The 20222-nt window shown below is 41.5% G+C and overlaps 1 protein-coding gene across 1 annotated transcript in view; it reads right to left on the bottom strand.

Annotated features, from left to right (window-relative positions):
* Positions 1–19565, bottom strand: part of cdh10a (cadherin 10, type 2a (T2-cadherin)) — a 57806-nt gene extending 38241 nt beyond the window's left edge. Inside the window, exons 1-2 of the mRNA XM_047349080.1 lie at positions 19329–19565; positions 7879–8221 (exon numbers count right to left, since the gene is read on the bottom strand). Of these exons, the coding sequence (XP_047205036.1) occupies positions 7879–8088 (210 nt within the window). The 5' untranslated portion in view covers positions 8089–8221; positions 19329–19565. The remainder of the gene's footprint in view (positions 1–7878; positions 8222–19328) is intronic.
* Between the last annotated feature and the right edge of the window lie 657 nt (positions 19566–20222).

Raw genomic sequence — 20222 nt, forward strand, 5'->3', positions numbered from 1 at the left:
CCGAATTCCCCTGGATGCTTATTGTCCAAATATTAGCACAACAAAACAAGCTACCTTGAATATTTTAATTTAGGCCAGCACACTTTGTTTACAAGGCGCAGCACAATGCAGTGTACCAAGAATTTAATAGGATTTAGCTCACTTCAAACACACCACTCCAGTGCTCCTGAATCCAAAGTTTGCGGCTGTATTGCTCAGCATTGCAAGTGTTCACACTTCACAGCCTTGTTTAAGAAGTAGGCCACCGCAGCTGCACACAGCACACTGCTCACACTCACTAATGGCCTTCTGAAAGTATGTTAAAATTTGATTTTTTTTTTGGGTGGTTTTACACTCTCTTTCTTTGCACTTGATTGCATAGGATATGAGTGGACCCAAAGATACGCTGTGCTTCTTTTAATCACATCAACAGCTGCAACAAAGCAGAGGGTAAAAGGTTGAAAATCCTACAAACAGGATGAGTAATTGTTTGTCTATGTCATTTTCTGGTATCTGTCAGCAGCATTCGGCACGCAAAGCCTGAAAACAGTGTGTCTTTTGAAAGCTGCGATAAGTATTATTGTAGAGCAGCAGTGCACTGCTTTTTCTTTGAGCTGAGCAGAGGGCTATAAAAGACTGACAGTTCTTTACATCTAGTTTCACTGCCATAATCAAGAAATCAACCTCAAGTGACAGTTAGCGAGCGTGCAATAGCTGATTGGAGAGGTTTGATTGAATATGAAATAAACAAGGTTTCCCACAGTGCACTGCAAAAGGCTATTAAGTGATCTTTATATGGAAGACCATCAAGGCTTTGATGGCATTGTACATACAAAACATGAGTTCATTTTGCACATTTATAACTGTTTTTTCCCATTCTTTCTTTCTTGCTTGCTTTTTTCCAGTCTACTTTATAATTATATAATTACACAACGTGTGTATAATATAATTTATGTCAATGTTAACATGACGATTATTAAATCGAGACACGTGTTGTTGCCTGGTACGGCGGACCCGGGGTCCCACCCTGGAGCCAGGCCTGGGTTTGGGACTCATTGGAGAGCGCTTGGTGGCTGGGTTGCTCCTCGCGGGACCCGGCGGGGCCAAGCCCAAACGAGAGATGCAAGGCCATACCTCACTGGGCCCACCACCTGCAGGGGTACCGTGAGGGACCGGTGCAAAGAGGATTGGGCGGCGGACAAAGGTGGAGACCTCAGTGGCCTGATCCCCGGACGCTTAGGCTGGCTCTAGTGATCTGGAATGTCACCTCGCTGGGGGGGAAGGAGCCTGAGCTTGTGCGGGAGGTTGAGAGATATCGACTAGAAATAGTCGTGCTCGCCTCCACGCACAGCGTGGGCTCTGGAACCCATCTCCTCGAGAGGGGCTGGACTCTCTTCTACTCTGGAGTGGCCCACGGGGAGAGGCGGCGTGCTGGGGTGGGTTTGCTTGTTGCCCCCCAGCTCAGCCATCTCGTGTTGGGGTTTACCCCGGTGGATGAGAGGGTCGCATCCCTGCACCTTCGGGTTGGGGACAGGTCTCTGACGGTCGTTTCGGCCTACAGGCCAAGCGGTAGTATGGAGTACCCGGCCTTCTTGGTGTCCCTGTCAGGGGTGCTGGATAGTGCCCCTCCCGGGGACTCCATTATGCTGCTGGGGGACTTCAAAGCCCATGTGGGAAATGACAGTGACACCTGGAGAGGTGTGATCGGGAGGAATGGCCTCCCCAATCTGAATCCGAGTGGTGTTTTGTTACTGGACTTCTGTGCTAGTCACGGATTGTCCATAATGAACACCATGTTCAAACATAAGTGTGTCCATCAGTGCGCTTGGCACCAGGACACCCTAGGCAGGAGGTCAATGATCGACTTTGTTATCCTAGCATCATGACGGTCTGCTGGGAACGTCTGGCAGAGCCCTTGGCCAAGGGTGCATTCAACACCCACTTCTGGGAGAGCTTTGGGGATGTTGGAGACATAGAGTCCAAGTGGACCATGTTCTCCGCATCTATTGTCGATCCTACTGCCCGTAGCTGCGGCCGTAAGGTCTACGGTACCTGTCGCCGCGGCAATCCCCAAACCCAGTGGTGGACACCGGCAGTAAGGGACGCTGTCAAGCTGAAGAAGGAGTCCTATTGGCTGTGGTTGGCTTATGGGACTCCTGAGGCGGCTGATGGGTACCGTGAGGCCAAGCATGCCATGGCCCGGGTGGTGGCAGAGGCAAAAACTCGGGCCTGGGAGGAGTTCGGTGAGGCCATGGAGAAGGACTAACGGTTGGCCTCAAAGCAATTCTGGCAAACCGTCCGCCGCCTCAGGAGGGGGAAGCAGTGCTTCGCCAACACTGTTTACAGTGGGGGTGGGAGGCTGCTGACCTCAACTGGGGACATTATTGGGCGGTGGAAGGAGTATTTCAAGGATCTCCTAAATCCAGCCATCACGCATTCCCTGGTGGAAGCAGAGGCTGGGGACTCGGGGTTGAATCCTCAATTATGTCATGGACAATTATGGGCCAAGGAGAGACTTAAAGAAAAAGACTTAAAATAACACTGAAAAGAATCAAACCCCTAGCCAATGTCTTTACTAGTTTTTTCAAATGCACTTATTTTTTATTTAATCATTCAGATAAGCAATCCCAGGACCAAAGAGGTTTACTGGTTAATTATTAAGAGTCAAATCTCAAGTCTTTGAGGGGCTAAGTCAAGATTTGGGCCTCAAGTCTAAAACAAGTCTTCCGTGTTTTGCTCAACATCGAATCTAAGGGCTTGTTCAGGTCAGGTCTCAAGTCTTTCTCCCCAATTTCAAGTAAACTCTCATGTATTTCACCCCAACTCCAAGTCAAATATGTTTTTGGCCCCAAGTCCAAGCCAAGTCTTAAGTCTGCAGCCCCAAGTCAAGTCTTGCAAGTCAAGTCTCAAGTATTTGAGTATCTAGTCCAAGTTAAGACCCAAGTCGTTGGCCCAGTGTTCAATTAAACTCCCAAATTTTTCAAGTCAAGTTCAAGTCTTGAGTCTTAAGTCCTCCAAAGTCCATATCAAGTTTCAAGTCTCTCTTCCCAAGTTCAGTTTCAAGTCTTTCACCCCAAGTCTCAGGTCTTTGAGGGACAAGTCTAGGTCAAGTCTGAAGACCTTCATCAAGTCTAAAGTCTGTGGCTAAAGTTTTAGCCTTTGTGAGGCTAGTTTAGGTCAAGTCTCAAGTCTTTGGCCCCAAGTCTAGTCTAAAGTCTCCAGTCTTTTGCGTTAAGTTCAATTCAAGTTTCACGTTTTTGAGGGTAAGGTCAAGCCTTAAGTCTTTTGCCTCAAGTATAAGTCATGTTTCTACTAGAAATTAACATTCTAATGTAGGATTCACACCGGATAGTGACTCATACATACAGTGTGTAATGTTACCATGACAACCAGTCATTTGTATATCCTATGGTCCCTCAGGGGAAAACAACAATCATTTACTCAATGTATCTACCTTAGCCGGCTTACTTTCACAGACAGTTATTTGAGATAAAGTTTCCATCCCAAACCTTGAGTCTGAGTCAAGTCACGAATCTTCCTTTTTGGGACCAAAGTACGTCTTGAACCTAGGTTGCACAAAAGACAATTTACAACCTCCCGTAAAACGTAACAAAGATGCAATTTCTGAAGAAGAATAAATTTGGACAACCCCACATTTTTCATTTAAAATGATTAAAATAACACACAAGCATATCAAATTAGGTGCTCATGATAGAAACAGGATTACTCAGCATTTTGAGGCAGGTTTGCCCTGTTTAAACCTTAGACATTTAGTCTGGTACTGCTGACTGTTGAAGTGAGAGCGAACACCATAGTGAAATCCGAAGAGCTGTCTGGTGCCTTCAGAAAGAAGGCTGTAACAGCTCATGAGTCTGGTGAGGGATATAAAGAGGCCTTAGAAGAAATTGATATCAGTAATTTTACTGTTTGCAAAACTCCACATGGAGAACATTCAGAACGACAGCCAACATTTTCAGATCTGGCCATCCAAGCATGTTCACAACATCTACAGGAGGCTCTTGCTGCTGTTGATATGAAAGTGCATGCCTCTCCATTAAGAGAGAGACTGCAAAAGTTTAACCTTCATAGGAGAAAACATTTGCTCTCGTTAGAATGTTTAGAATAAAAATGAAATTGCCTCACAGCCGCTAAAGTCAGCATATTTAAAAGCATGAAGTTGTGATTATATGAAAGTGCATGTATGTGTAATTAGAGACAGACTGCACAAGTTTAACTTTAATGGGGAGCAGATAAGAAGGACACCTACGTAAAGCTCTCTGTGTAAGCTTTCTCAGTAAAACCTTGAAGGTCAGACAAAGCTTGTTAGAAAATAACATGGGCAAAATCCAGGACTTCTGGAATAATGTGACAGATGATTAGAAATATAGTTATTTGGACACTTGAATATGTTACATTTGTTGCTGAAAGCAAATACTGCATTAAATGAAAATAACCTACCAACTGTGTAGCATGGAGGCAGAGGTGTCATGGTTTGGGGATATTTTGCTGCAGCAGGACTTGACCAGCTCACCATCATAGAATCCACCATGAATTCTACCATTTATCAGAGGCTTCTTGAAGGAAATTTGAAAGCATCTGTAAAATATTTAAAGCTGAAGTAGAACTGGATGCTGAGATATGACAATGACCCAGAACATATAGTAAATCCATGCTGTGGGGTAACTTGAAACAGGTACATCTAAGAAACCCCCCAAAGCCCCCCAAACATCTCACAGCTGAAAGTGAAGAGTGAGGCAAACTTTCATCAGATTGTCAGAAACTGGTAGATGGCAACAAGGAACTACTCACTGAGGTTATTACAGCCAAAGTGGCTAAGCTATTAGGAGGTAGGGTGTACTAACTTTTTTCTCAGTCAAAATGCAAATTTTGTTGATACATTTTATCAATTAATAAAACAAAGTTAAATATCAACATTTTTCTGTAAATACATTACAGGATTTTGTTTGGAAATTCTTAAATATTAAATGGGGTGTACTAATATTTTTCACATGAACATTTAAGTAAAAGCCAGTAAAGATGAGGCAGATAAGGTGGTTAAGGTGAATTCTGATGTGGACCAGAACAATATCTGCTTTGTTTTGTTCAGAATGCTGGTGTATTAGTGACGACTGTTCAACACCTACATGCAAACAATTACAGAAATCTGAATGACATGTAACAAAGCCAAGAATATAAATGCACTATTTAGCTTGGAGAGTGGTAAAATTCATTCTCTGTGATTGTGATCTTGAGAATCTCACAATCTGACTGCCTTGAAAGGTGATAGCCACTGGGAGGAATCAGAAAATGGAGGCAAAATTAGAATACTCTCATGTTCAGGATGAATCATAGTGCTTTAAGAGATTGAATAGACTAATAATTAAATCCACAGTACGACACATTTGCTATTATCAAACTTGTCATGTTTTTTTCTTGTATTCGTGCATCCTTTATGTTGTCCTGTCTTTTTTTCTGTCACCACCAGAAGATTGCAACTGTTAGATTTACTGATGCGTATCGCCACGCCTCTGCCTGTAAAACAAGAAGCAGAGAACCTTCACCACCTCCTGTAAATTATTTAACCATTCTGGTGACAGTTTAATGACTTTAGACACAAGGAGAGTGTGGAGACAGTGACAAAAGTTGGGTGCCAAGAGGCATCAAAGAGTTCAGGAAAAAGGAAAAGTCATTGATAATTCATCGGATGGCTTCTTTTATACTTCACAGCAGCTGCTTTGCTGCATCATCACATATCAGAGTGTGAATTTATATATATTTTTGATTGATATGTTTTCTTCCTTTCCATTTTGTCTTTCTTTTTTGTTTATTATATGCTGCACCTTTCTCCTCACCCACATCAGGATGATAGTTTCTGCAGAGGAAGTTGTCACGCCACACCGCACCACCCCCCTTCCCCACCGCCACTCAACCCTTTCACGAGACACTTGTTTTCTCCGGAGACTGAGGTACCTGATGAAAGCAAGCCTTCTTCTGAGAAAATTGGGTGTTGACAGTCGCCTCGTTTCCCTCTCCGAGTTGATAACGGTGGCGTTCCACCATCCTGCCTGTCTTTATGGTGTGGCAGTGAGCTGACAGGAACCACTCTGATCTCTGGGACTAGGGATGAGAAGAGTTGTCCCAAAACTCTCTCTGAGGAGTTGTAGTTCTTAAATTTGGTCTCAAAAATGAATCCCTATTCATGTCTTAAACAGATACTGATTATGTGTCCCTTTAGTGTATTTTCTCAACAAACCTTTATCATTTTCTTTACTGTTCTTGGTTGCAACATAAGTATGTGACTTTCTCCAGCCTTGTTTGTCACAGTCCTGGTTTTAATTTTACTTTATTAATTGTTATGACTCTAAATATGAGGAAATTTTGGTAAGTTTGTTTTTTGGTGGAATAAATTCCTGACCTGACAACTGCTCTTGAATATCCCATATTGAAGACTGGTCAAGAGAATCATCTTTCAATACTATTGTAATATACATGCTGGAATTTTTTCACATTTACATCACAGTACAACCACAAACATCCTTGTATTTCAAGGGTTTTTTATGTGATAGACCAATTAGAAGCAGTGTATAGTTATGTAGTTTTTAAGAAAAGTGTACTGCAGTTGCACCTGCACTTTTACATGTTCTTTTTTCCAAAATAACAGACGCTCAATCAGATTAAATGGAGAATGTCTCTGTTACAGATTTGCAGTTGAATATGCAGTTGGTTGAGACTTTGACTGGGCTATTCCAACACAGGAAAATGCTTTGATCTAAACCATTCCACTGTATCTCTAGCTGTATGTTTCAGATAGTTCTGCTAATAGGTAAACCTTCTCCCCAGTCTCATGTCCCTTCCAGGTTGCAGATGGTTTGTTCAGGGTAATAAGTAACGTTATTTTCCTGGCCACAGTTTATAGCATTTTGTAAGCCAAAAAGTTAGTTTGGTTTCATTTGAGATGAGTACCTTCTTCCATATGTTTGGTATCTTCCCTAAATGACTTCTTCCATAAGGACCAGATTAATGGATTTCACAATGTCATAATGTCATAATGTCATAATGATGACAAATATTCCCAGTTGAGCTGTGGGCCTCTGCATCTCCTCCAGAGTTGCAATGGGTCTCCTTGCTGCTTCTCTAAATAATATTATTTTGCTTAGACTGTAAGTTGTGTCTTTCTATTTCCATGTTTAGATGATGGTAAGAACAGATCTCTGTGAGATGTTCAAGCTTGGGACGCTAACCTAACCATGCTTTAAACCTCTTCACATTTTTCTCCCTGACTTGTCTGCTACATTCTTTGGTCTTCGCGATGTTGTTCACCAATGCTTTAACACATAACACATGGGAATTGGTTGCACTGGATTTTACTGAGGAGTATCTCAGTAAAGGGGGATGAATACAAATGCAATGAATGAATGAGAAGTTAAAGCAGTATTAAGATATTGGCCAGGGAATGTATAACTTACTATGACCGTAATTCTTCTCAAGCAGCCATTTCTATATAAATGAATAATTTTTGTATCATTTTAACTTCTATATTCTAGTTCTTAACACACGTTTGTCTAACTGATACTTTAATATCCTCAGATAAATGGATAGTAGATACCAGATGATGTTCTTCAGTGTTCACCTTTGTTGGCAGCCGCCCAATGAGCAATCAATGGAAGTTTGATTTTAGGTATAACTGTACATTTTATCTGTGGATTAGGAGTACACTAGAAGGCAGAGGAGAGACACCATTTGTATGCACTCATGTGGATCTGATTGCTCCAGTTAGCCTTGCCCGTAACAATCAGACTTCTGGCAGCCCATCCATCTCCACCCAATTACATCAAACACTACCCCAACAAGCTAAACCAGCTATAATTAGTCTGCAGACAATGCGCTCGGACACTTTACCTTGCCAACGTATTGATGGTCATTTCCCGTGTACTCCTCGAGTAGAAAGAATTGATTCCACATCCATCCCCGTTTGGACCGCTGTAGAACCTTCCCGTCACTCTCTGGCATCCCAAACAGATTCCCAATATTCCCAGGCATGAAAGGCAGGGCGGTACTGGGCCACAGAAAATAGAGCATCAGCAGGAGCAGGGCCTGATTGCCTATCATGGTATCCAATCAGCAGGGAAATGTCCAGAATGACTTGTGAATTATGGAAATAAGCTTCTGAGAGGGTAAACACTGGAAGGTAGCCTTGTCAGAACAGGCATTGTATTCCCTTTTACTCGTGTCCTTTAGGTTTCTGTGAAGAGAGAAAACTGCAGTTAGCATGGACATTTTGACACTTCATGCTTCTCTCGTAACTCTTGCTGGAAAAAAATAAACCAGATTACAACATAAGAATGCCGTTGTATCCAGAAGCTAGGGGCAAATTTATTCTATCACACCATCAGTTTGTGCTTTATAAAATCAGAAGCCGGGCAAAATACGACAACACCAGGGAAAAATACGTCTTTCCCATGATTTATGCATGAGGTCTTAAGCCTTAAAGTTTCTAATCTGATGCTAGGATCTCATCTAAATTCAAATGTACTCAAAGTGAAACTAAAATAAAAGAAAAACATATTCAAACATGGTTTACAAGCCTAGGTAAGAGTATGTTTTTCATGACATAAAAATGTCATCTCTTTGTCTGTGGTAATATATTTAGCACATGTAAAGTACTTTCCAGGTGCTTCTGTTTGTTGCATTTTTATTTTTATTACTGATGCTAACCTCACATAAAAACTAGAGCAATTTTTCCACACATAGAGTAGGCACATTGGAGGCCAATATTTTTCATTTATTACGTGCAAATAATGAGAGCAAGCAGTGCTTCACTAATTATTAGATGCATTAGGCCACAGATCTGCACTGAGCATGCTTAAATAGCCTTAGAGAGGCATCTCTGAGAGCCTAGTGGGTATGACAAGGGGGGAAAAACCCAGACACAACCCCTTCATTCCTTACACAAACTCAGGGCTTATTTATATGTCCTATTTCACACACAGTCTCAGCATGCAGCTTCTCTAACATGTGAAAATGGATTGTGTTGCTCACGGGAAGCCTTTTATTTTTATCTTTACCCCTTTTTCAAAACTCCTCACAATTTGTAGCTCTAGTCTTTTTTCGCTTCCTACCCTGATGGATAAAGTCATTGATTTTTGCTCCCACATCAAAAATGTTGTGATCTAAAAAAAAAAAAAAAAATCCAGGGAATTTCCAAAAACTCCCAAAATTATCTACATTAGGAGCCAAGCTTTTGTCTGAAGATAAGCTGTTTTCTGTTATTGGCAGTCTTCTTCCAAGAGCTCACTGAAAGGCTGTATCCCCAGCAGGAATGGCCCCTGACAGGTAATTTGGGTGTGCATGCATAATTTACCATCTTTTGGGAGTTAATCCTAATGAATCTTTCTCCTCTCTTTAAAGCCATTTGTGAGGGCTGAAGTTGGAGAATTATCCTGAATAGTGTTCACTGTGTATCTCTGGAAATGTTCAAGTAAAGACACGTACAAGTCAGTTCCTCTACTTTTATTCAGAGCTTTTAAATAAGAACAGACTATACGGTCTGAACAAGAAATTAGAATCTTAAATTGAATGACTGAAACAATGAACCAATAAATACACAAATAGTACACACATTTTACGAGTTCTCTGTATAAAAAAATACTTTGGCTCCTATCTTTTATAACTCATTATCTGAGTTTGTTTGCTTACTCGTATAAATGAAGGAACTTAGATTGATTTTGTAAGAACTGTGTACTAATGCGTAATGGTACATATAAATCATCGTACAGTGCGTACCTTGGTCATGGTATTGGTACAACAGCAACAACGACAACAAAACAAAAAAAAAAACTGATGCCAAATGCTATATAATTTTTGTGAAGAGAAATTTGTCCACAAATATTTTATCTTGAAACTAAATCCTGTTTATTATGAACTAACTACAAATAAATAATTGTACCATACGTTTAGAGTCACGGCATCTATCCGATAGAACAACAATGCAAGGTATATTCCAGAAGGGTTTTTGGGGGTTTTTCCTCCTACTAATTGTGAACAAGAAAAACTAACCTCACCCTGTTGTGTTATGCATTTCAAAAGAACAAACATGCTAAGTGTATAAAAGAGGACATTATGCCCCTTTTCCACTGGCTCGTTTTAGCGGCTCTGCACCACTCGGTTTCACTCTACTCGGTACGGTAACTGTTGTGTTTCCACTGATCCCCAACAGCTGAACCTATGGCAACTGAAGTCCCGCCTCCAGCCATGAATGTAGAGCGCTGTGCTGCTATTAACGTTACTGTGTTACATTGTCACATTAAAGTAATCTGAGTGAAATGATGAAAAACAAATAAAAAACAAAAACATAAATAAACTAAATACTAATAACGTTTGTATTAATGTACTGTATATGCAAGAATGTCTGTTTTTATATATAAAATGATCCACTTGGATAATTATCTGGACCATAGCCCAGCCAGAACTTATAAAATAAGGCTCAGGGGTTCTGATGTGAGGGGGTGTGGCAGGAGGAGCAGGAGGAGCAGAGAGGAGAGATGCAGATGTCTGGATGGTGAAGCTCCAAAGTTTGCCTGAAGAAGTTACAATTTTGGGCTTTATGAGGAAGTATTTGTTTCAGCAATGGTAATAACGAGCACAAGGACTTTAAAGAGCAAAACCGCTTGAAGCTAGTTTTAGGCTGGATATTCGTGCTCCGGGGATTCACCGGGGCTTTTCTCCCGTTTGATCAGGCAGACAGTCTGATTACGGGGCAGCTGCTCTCTGCCAGCTCCCTCCTCCTGCAGACGCTGGTTCACTAAAAGACCGTCAATACATTTTCAAATCAAACACCTTGTTTTATGGTGGTTTTGTTTTGTGTGCTTTGGGGAAAATGTTTGTGCCTCTGAATTGCTGATTCAATGTGTGATCAGCTGGTTTAGGACGTTATTACATACAGTGCTCTGCCAGCATGTAGTTAAGAAAGGTGATTTGTCCTTTTTCTTTTCTGTCAGCCTTTAGGCCTGGTTTATGACCCGTAAATGGTAAAATTACATGTTTGATGCCCCGGCCACTGTGGTCCTTAATATTATTGTAGTTGCTCTTGAGTTTTATTAACTTTTCCCTGCACTGTCTCAACGAAAACCTTATTTATTCTCCTCCCATGGCCAATCAGTGAAAAGCAGTCTGGTCACGTCACATGTAGTCCCGATCGTACCTGCTCAGCAGAAGAGACCAAAAAAGTAGGTACCGGTACGGAAAAAACTGTAATGGAAACACTCACAAAGCGAGCAGAGTGGAGTCGAGTTGGGCCAAATCGAGCCAGTGGAAAAGGGGCATTAGTTACTCTACTAGCATAAGTACATTCGGCCGCTCAAGGTGGCCCTTTCAGTTTGCTTATCGCTGTGGATTTGGAGTTGAAGATCCCATCATACACCTGCTTCAAAAAACCCTCTGTCATCTGGACAAAGCCAGCAGCACTGTGAGGATCATGTTCGATTGCATTTAACACAATTCAACCAGATTAGCTTTGTCAGAAACTGCAGAAGACTCAGGTGGAGGCCTCAATAATCTCCTGGATCAAAGACTACCTGACAAAGAGACCACAGTTTGTGAGACTGAAGGGTTGTGAGTCTAACCAGGTAGTCAGCAGCACAGGAGCACCACAGGGGACTGTACTCTCACCATTCCTTTTCACTCTGTACACCTCAGACTTCCAGTACAAGACAGACTCCTGTCATCTGCAGAAATACTCGGATGATTCTGCAGTCGTGGGGTGGATCAGAGATGGACAAGAAGCTGAGTACAGGAAGGTGGTGGACCGCTTTGTGGCATAGTGTGGAAACAATCATCTCATCTTGAACGTGAATAAAACAAAGGAGATGATTGTAGATGTTAAGAGAAACAGGAATAAGTCAAAAACTATTTCCATCATGGGAGAAGAGGTGGAGGTGGTGGAGTATAAATACCTCAGTGTTCACCTGGACAACAGACTGGAGTGGAGATGCAACTGTGAAGCCATCTACAAGAAGGGACAGAGCAGTCTGTACTTCTTGAGGAAGCTTAGGTCCTTTGGTGTTTGAAGCAAGATGCTGCATATCTTCTATAAGTCTGTTGTGGAAAGTGTGATCTCTTCTGCCATCATCTGCTGGGGAAGCAGCATCAGAGCCAGGGACTTAAAAAAGCTCAACAAGTTGAAAAAGAAGGCTGGCTCTGTTCTGGGGACTCCTCTGGAACCTCTGCAGATCATTGTGGAAAGACGGATTCTTCATAAAATGAAGAACATTATGGAGAACCCTGAGCATCCTCTTCATGAGACTGTCCTACAACAACAGTGTCTACAGTCAGAGGCTTCTTCAGATCTGCTGTAAGACGGAGTGCTACAGGAGATCCTTCCTGCCCACAGCCATCAGCATCTACAACGGCTCTTTGAAGAAACCTTCATAATGAGCTACAACAACATTTAGTTTCTCTTTGGGATTAAGTTTTTTTGATTTGCATTTGAACTTAATACGGGTTTGGTGCTACTGGCTGGTAGGTTTATGTTTACTTACTTACAACAAAAAAGAAAAAAAAAAATTATGTGTTATGAACTAATAGTACATATAAATTATCGTACGATACCTGGTGTTTGCCACATTAGGGAACACAAAATAGTTTCCAAAAGAAATTTGTCTTTACACTAATTGTGAAAAATAAACTAACCTCACCCTGTAATCAAAAGCATTTCAAAAGAACGAATGAACGATTGTATAATAATACATACAAATTATTGCAGGATATGTATATTCAGTTCTAGGTCACTGTACGGGTTTGAAGTAAAAACTGCCAGGTGCTAAACGTGTTTTGGTTTGTTTATTCAAGTATTTTGAATAGAAAATTATTCTCTCAATAACCACCAATAATCACCTTTAGAAATGACTGGGTGTAACTGTACATGGTGCCTACCTCAGTTTCAGGAATGTACTATGTGCTCGTGGAAAAAATACAAAAAACCCAACAGATGTTCACTTGACCTCACAAATATTTCAACCTAAAGTTAAAATTATTTTTTTTATTCAATGAACCATGGGTGTAGTGGTAAATGTTAATTACTACACTATATGTACCTCATATTTAGTGTCATGGTACAGGTTTGGTACAACAAAAAAACCTAAAACAAATACCTTAATAGTAAATATTTGTCAACATGGTATGAAATAGAGATGTAATAGTGAATAAAAATGTGTCTTATGATCACAGTATGTTTTCAGTGAACTCTAGGTAAATTCTATTTCTTTATGTATTTATTTTATATTATATTATATTTATATTTATTTTTTACCTATTTTAAAAAGAAAGTATACCCTCTACATGGTGCTCAAGGGTTCATGGGAGTTTGCCCAACCGGTTCACATGTGTTTTGTGGACCTGGAGAAAGCATTTGACTGTGTCCCTCATGACGCCCTGTGGGGGGTGCTCCAGGAGTATGGAATCGGGGGCCCTTTATTAGGGGCCTTCCGGTCCCTGTACAAGCGGAGCAGGAGTTTGGTCCGCATTGCCGGCACTAAGTCGGACCTGTTCCCGGTGCATGTTGGACTCCGGCAGGGCTGCCCTTTGTCACCGGTCCTGTTCATAACTTTTATGGACAGGATTTCTAGACGCAGCCAAGGGCCTGAGGGGGTCTGGTTTGGGGACCAGTGGATTTCGTCTCTTCTTTTTGCAGATGACGTGGTCCTGCATGCCCCATCTAGCCAAGACCTACAGCATGCACTGGGGCGGTTCGCAGCCGAGTGTGAAGCGGCTGGGATGAGGATCAGCTCCTCCAAGTCCGAGGCCATGGTTCTCGACCGTAAAAGGGTGGCTTGTCCTCTTCAGGTTGGAGGGGAGTTCCTGCCTCAAGTGGAGGAGTTGAAGTATCTCGGGGTCTTGTTCATGAGTGCGGGAAGAATGGAGCGGGAGATCGACAGACGGATCGATGCGGCTGCCACAGTAATGGGGGCGCTGTGCCGGTCCGTTGTGGTGAAGAGAGAGCTGAGCCAAAAAGCAAAGCTCTCAATTTACCGGTCGGTCTACGTTCCTACCCTCACCTATGGCCATGAACTTTGGGTCATGACCGAAAGAACGAGATCCCGGATACAAGCGGCTGAAATGAGCTTCCTCTGTAGGGTGGCCGGGCACTCCCTTAGAGATAGGGTGAGGAGCTCGGCCATCCGGGAGGGACTCGGAGTAGAGCCGCTGGTCCTCCACATCGAGAGGAGCCAGTTGAGGTGGCTCGGGCATCTATACCGGATGCCTCCTGGACGCCTTCCTTGGGAGGTGTTCCAGGCACGTCCCACCAGGAGGAGGCCCAGGGGACGGCCCAGGACATGCTGGAGGGACTATGTCTCTCGGCTGGCCTGGGAACGCCTTGGGCTCCCCCTGGAGGAGCTGGAGGAGGTGTCTGGGGAGAGGGACGTCTGGGCGTCTCTGCTGAGTCTGCTGCCCCCGCGACCCGGTCCCGGATAAGCGGAAGACGACGAGTACGAGTACGAGTACGAGTATGCCCTATTAATTTAAATAAAAAATTTTTAACAGTTTTTATCAGTTTAAACTAATCTTTTTTAGGCCATATGTAAAACACATATAAAACAAAACCTCTCCCCAAGTCCAGGACTAACGTTTCTTGGGAAAAAAAATAAATAAATAAATTTAAAAAAACTACAAAACTTAAAATTGCAAGTATTATTTGTTTTAACTAGTTTGACCTTAACATCATGCAAAATTCAAAGGCGATAGGGAATAAACAACTTCGATAAAAACACAAAAGAAAGAAAACGTTAAACATCACCATAACATTTTCTGACCACTAGGTGGCACTCAAGCACCTGGTGCTGAATGACTGGAAACACAAAGCCATATTCTTAGTGTTGATTAAAAACAATAATTCATGGTGTCCCTCAGGGGAAGCTCCTCTGTTTTTGTTTTGGAGTTTTAAAATTAGTACTGTGGTTTCTCTGGAGATGGTGCCAAGAGAGTAAATCATTATCCGATCCAGTTTAAAAAAGAAAATCTAATATTTTTGGTGTCGCATTCAGTGCAATCTAAATGTGTTTACCTTAGTTAATTTAGAAGGAACTAACATCTCACCTTGTGCACTTTACCGGTACCACTGGCAGAAGAACAGACCCTCATTATGATACTCCCACCAATATTGCCTGACAGTACAGTTTTCCTATGTGTTCCTCCAAACATACTTTCCTTGCAACTTGCTGAAGGACATTTACCCCAGTTTTAGTGGGTCTCTGTATACGTAGTGGAGCCCGTATGACTTATTTCTGACCCTCTATGGATAACAGAAAAATTAACATGCAAAAACCTCTGCGACCAATTTTAGCTTGGAAAAATCATGAAAGTTGTTTGTTGTATAATCATTTTACCTTGAAAAAAGAGCTATTCAAATGCAACTTTAAAAGCCTTAAAATATAATATTCATGCCAATGATGAGTGTTTGTAGGCTGACCATTTGGCTTTGTATACATTTTTCACTCATTTGGCGATGTAACTCAAAAACTTTTTCATACCACTAATTAAAACCAGAATAATTTAATTTATCTTAGTCATTTGCTGCTTTACTCTTCAGGACAAAACAAACAGCACAGGAATACGCATTATACACCCAGTGGAGTCCAAAGTGTTTCACTTTTACAGGAGTTGAAGTTGATCATGCTGATTGGAGCTACATTTCTCTGTAGGTAAGAAATGTGACATTAGTGTGACATGGACGTTGCTGAAATCAAGGGAAGCGCCCGCCTTGCAATTAATCCAATCTGATGCTTGTGATTGCATTTTCTAATTATCATTCCAGCCCGTCCTTGAGATTTTAATAGCATTCTGGATATTAATCTTTGATGTGGTGCGCCTATTACGCATTAGGCCAGTGTTTCTTTTTCGAAATTCTTCCAAACACTCCATTAAAGGGTGAATGAGCACACTGAATCCATGCCAGATCCTATAGGCTCGAGCTGAATTATCTCGACTTACTTAGCCCATTAAAAAAGCGGGGAGCATTAAAAGAAATTGTTTATGACTAGATTAACTTGTAGGGAGCTTATACGGCTTGGCACTACAACACACACAGATGTGGAGGGACCAAATTGTTAAATATGCTTTTATGGGTGGTTGTCTGTGAGTGTTTTCTCTTAATCTTGGCAACTACGCATTCCGACTGGCTGGCTGGCACAACTTCACCGTGCTCCGTTGCTTTAATCTGCAAATTATACATTCTTGTTTTGCTGAATAAGAACATCTTTGATCAGATACAGACGAGCTGTTCATCAGGATCTGCTTCCTGGGGAGGAAAAAAAGAAAAGCGCAGCCTTTGCAACATTGGTCTGTATGAATTTTCATGCACACGGCACCCTAAAAAATGAACATGCAAGCTTCCAGAGAAAAACCCTAACTGAGCTCTGCAACTAAGCACTTTTGTGGATTCTCTAACTCGAGGAGGACAAAAATTATAGCTACAGTATGCTCTAGAGGTAAGCCTGCATTAGAGGTTTTAGAAGCGTAAAATATATGCAGTTAAGCTCAAATTTATTCATACCCGTGGCAGATTCAGAGTTTAAATGATTTTTATCCAACAAGACGTTGGTTTCTGATAAAAAGATAATAAAACAATATAAATGAAGTGTACATGGTGAAAAACAATAATTTCTCACCTTTAATGGAAACATCTTTATTGGATTTAAAGTAACCAAACCACGTGCATAATAGCATGCAGAACAGCTTTTTGCATGTTTTTACCTATAGTTTATCTTCAGTGAGGGTCTCTGAGGTTGGAAGGCCTCTTCCCTCCTCATGTTGAAGTCAAGACTCAGGCTGGGCCTCTCCGAAACATTATTATAATTTCCAGTAGAAACAAACATACTGATTCAATAAAAATCTGCCAGTGGTACAAATAATTTGGTTCTAACCATACAAAAATTGGTTTCAGTTTTGATAACTTCGACTCTTAAATAAAGTTTGTAGTTTCCTCAAAAACCTTCTGTATCAAGTTATTATGTTGCTAAATATATTTTACACATTATTTATAATTTTGGAAATGCAAAATGCACAGAAATACATTTTGGGTTATGATAATGACTTGACTGCAAATGCTAAATGTATCAATTATGCAACCGTATTTTTAGAAAGGCAGGTGGCTTCAAGTTTTTTGTTGTTTTTTCAAAGCTTCCAGTAAACTGTTCTGTTATTTCTTTTATCAGATATTAAACAGTTAAATTATTTTTCTTTCAGTTTTTTAAAACAATCATTTGATTCTCTGCAAAAAATTCAACACAAAGAACATAAATTACATTAAATTAATTAATCAAAGCTAACCCATGCATTAAATATGGGGCAACAAGATACACAGTCACAGATTAACATCCAAGCTCAAACATTAAAAATACTGGATGTTATTGTGGTGTCTTTATATTTATTGCAGTTTGCTGTTTTTCTCCATTTATTTTTAAACCTCTCCTTTCTATGATTCAAGGAGAAAGTTTTTTCCTCCACTAGATATATTTCCTCAAGTGTTCTAATTTAGCATTTAATCTTAAGAGGTTCTTTTATTTAACCTTTTTTTAAGTTACAGCTTTTTTACCTGAGGCAATGATGGAGGGAATATTTCCCAAATGGATTAATCTAAAAAAACCTTTTACAAAAACAGCTATTTCATATAATTTCATATGCCTACTGGTATTATTTCCTAGTTTAAGCCCAAAATGGGGATATAAATACACACATATATAGATATATTTATTAGCAGAAGCAGCGTTATATAAGGGTTAGACCATATAATTAAGCATCAACAATCCAAAACTCCCACGCACAATTTGAAACTGCTGGCTATTTTAGCTGGAGAATTATGTGGCGCAATTGAACCATTCAGCAGTGAAGGTTTCACTTCAGAAGAAAAGATCGGGAGAAGATGACAAGGTCATAATGCTGGTGTACAGTTAGGTTGCCCAGGACCATCATTTGTAATATAATTCATGCAATGACATAAACAAAGAAACCTATGCAAGGTTTGATCTCCATACTATTGCAATCAGACTGGCAGGTTTAGTGGCTGCTATGATTGCTTGCTGCTGTTTGGCAGACCTGCACGGACACAGGGGTGGGGGGGGGGGGGGGATGGGGGGTGGGGGGGTCCTGCAGATGCCCCAACCTCCACTTGGTGGAGCCCTAGCCCTTCCCAAAACGCCCGGGCCCAGTCTGCAATCTTTGGCAGACCTCGGCGAGCTTTACTCATGTTTTGAAATCCTCAAAGCAATTTTGTGATACAGTGCACACTTCCTCGCTGGAAAGAGGCTGGGGTGGCTCGAGTGCCGAGACTGGACTGGGTGGTTCTTGAAAAGAGTCTGCTGACAGTTTATGTCACGAAATCCGACCTGTGTATTATTTAGAAGAAGGAGACATTATTTTCTTGAATGTTTTTAGGTGAAGTAAAACATTTGAGTTTATTCAACATTTTATTTTATAAAAAAGGAACAAGTATTCATGTCTAATGCTTCAAATGGTGCAGCGTGGATGCTGCCTGCGTTGGAGAGCAGATTTCTACCCTTTTTAATTTTAATGCTGAAAGGTCACCCTCCGTTTGAGAATAATTTAAGGAGCACATTAGTGGCTAATTTGCACTAAGCTATTATAGCGTTACATGGACAATCCTTAGTGTGCGTCTGCAAAAAAAGAGCACCCGTATATCACTTTAGTGCCTTTACAGAGTAAGAAATGAGAGGAGTAGGGTGGAAAAAAATCAAGCCGGTCAGGGTTGGATTAAGTTTGTGCTTTGGAGCACATGTCCCTTCCCTCTCCACGATAAACACCTTGAGCTATTTTTTAGAGATATCAACGCTACAGCGCCTCTCCATCAAATCACATCGCAAGTGCGACTCTCTCCCTTCAGATCGCTTCTTGGAGACTCTTTAAAATGTTCCTACATACTCAAAAAGTCACACATGCCTGCCTTCTAACAGGTGCACACACCTGCTGTACGTGCACCGACACTCAGCCTGCAGAGGTTTGCTGGATGCAAAGAATGAAGAACGAAGTTGACATTGGAAGACCTTAGAATGAGTGACAGGTGTCATGGGAATCAGATTAATCAGAATGAATAGCTTCAAAAAATTTTGTTAATGAGAATTCAATTTAATTTGTCAAAAGATAGATTTATAAGGAGTTTGCCTGTCTAATTTTCTAATCTAGTCTTGTGATTTTGGGTTGAAGTTCTTTCCAGAGCTCAGTGATGCATTTAGTCTGGCTGTGTCACAGTGCAAGGAACAGATTATCACCCGAGAGTCCAGATGCAGATCAAATATAGAACATAGATCACAGTAAGGAAAAAAAAAAAATAAACCCCTTACCTTTGGTTTGGCTCTGCTTAGCATCCATCTGTGTATCTGAGTGAGCACTGCTATGTTTGTACTCCTTCTCGGGGCTTAGCAGTTGGAGAATCTGACTCCTCACGGCAGTGCTTACATTCCAGGACTGACAACAGCACAGCTGGTGCGAGTGTGTATGGGACTCTGTGTGTGGAGGAGAGAGAGGATCTCCTGCTCGCTTCTCTGCTCCCACCCCTCGCTCACTTACTCCTCCTCCTCTCTCCTTCCACACTTTTTTTTCTTTCTATCATCTCCTCTCACTCCTCCCGTCTCACAGTCCCCTCCTCTTCTCTTTCTTCCTCCAGCAGTGCATCAATCCTGCCGGTGGATGTCACCGAGGCTGAGGCGACTCTTCCCCCTGATTGGCTGCCATTCAGAAGTTACAGATAAAGGGGGATGAAAAGAAGAAGATGGGGGAGAGGGGGTGGAGTGATCCAAGCGAGCATCGGTTGACTATGGAATAGAGAAGCAACGATGGACTCGGCTGCTTGATGTCTGAAGCAATCGGCTCCGTCTAATCTTCCTTCAATGACGGAGGAATGAAGGAGAAAGAGGCCATAACTTGTAAATCAGAGGAGGGGGAGATGGGCTTCATTTTGACCCATTCAGTTTCATCTTCATCATCTTCGTCTCCTGGACTTGGCCACCAGCGTGTGGCAGGTGCACACACACAGAGTCCAGGCACTCTGTCATCTCTCCTCATTACATGCTGGGTGCATATCAATCCGTCTCCATACAGTACGGGCTATTGAGAGCGATATAATGTTTCAATTCAGCTGAAAGGAACAGAGGGACTGATGCGTGATGGATTTGATAAAGATTGGGAGAGTTGGATCTTTAAAAATGTAGAGGGCTATCCAAGAGTGTTAGCCCCTT

The sequence above is a fragment of the Girardinichthys multiradiatus genome, chromosome 21 (assembly GCF_021462225.1).
Source record: "Girardinichthys multiradiatus isolate DD_20200921_A chromosome 21, DD_fGirMul_XY1, whole genome shotgun sequence".
Taxonomy (NCBI): domain Eukaryota; kingdom Metazoa; phylum Chordata; class Actinopteri; order Cyprinodontiformes; family Goodeidae; genus Girardinichthys; species Girardinichthys multiradiatus.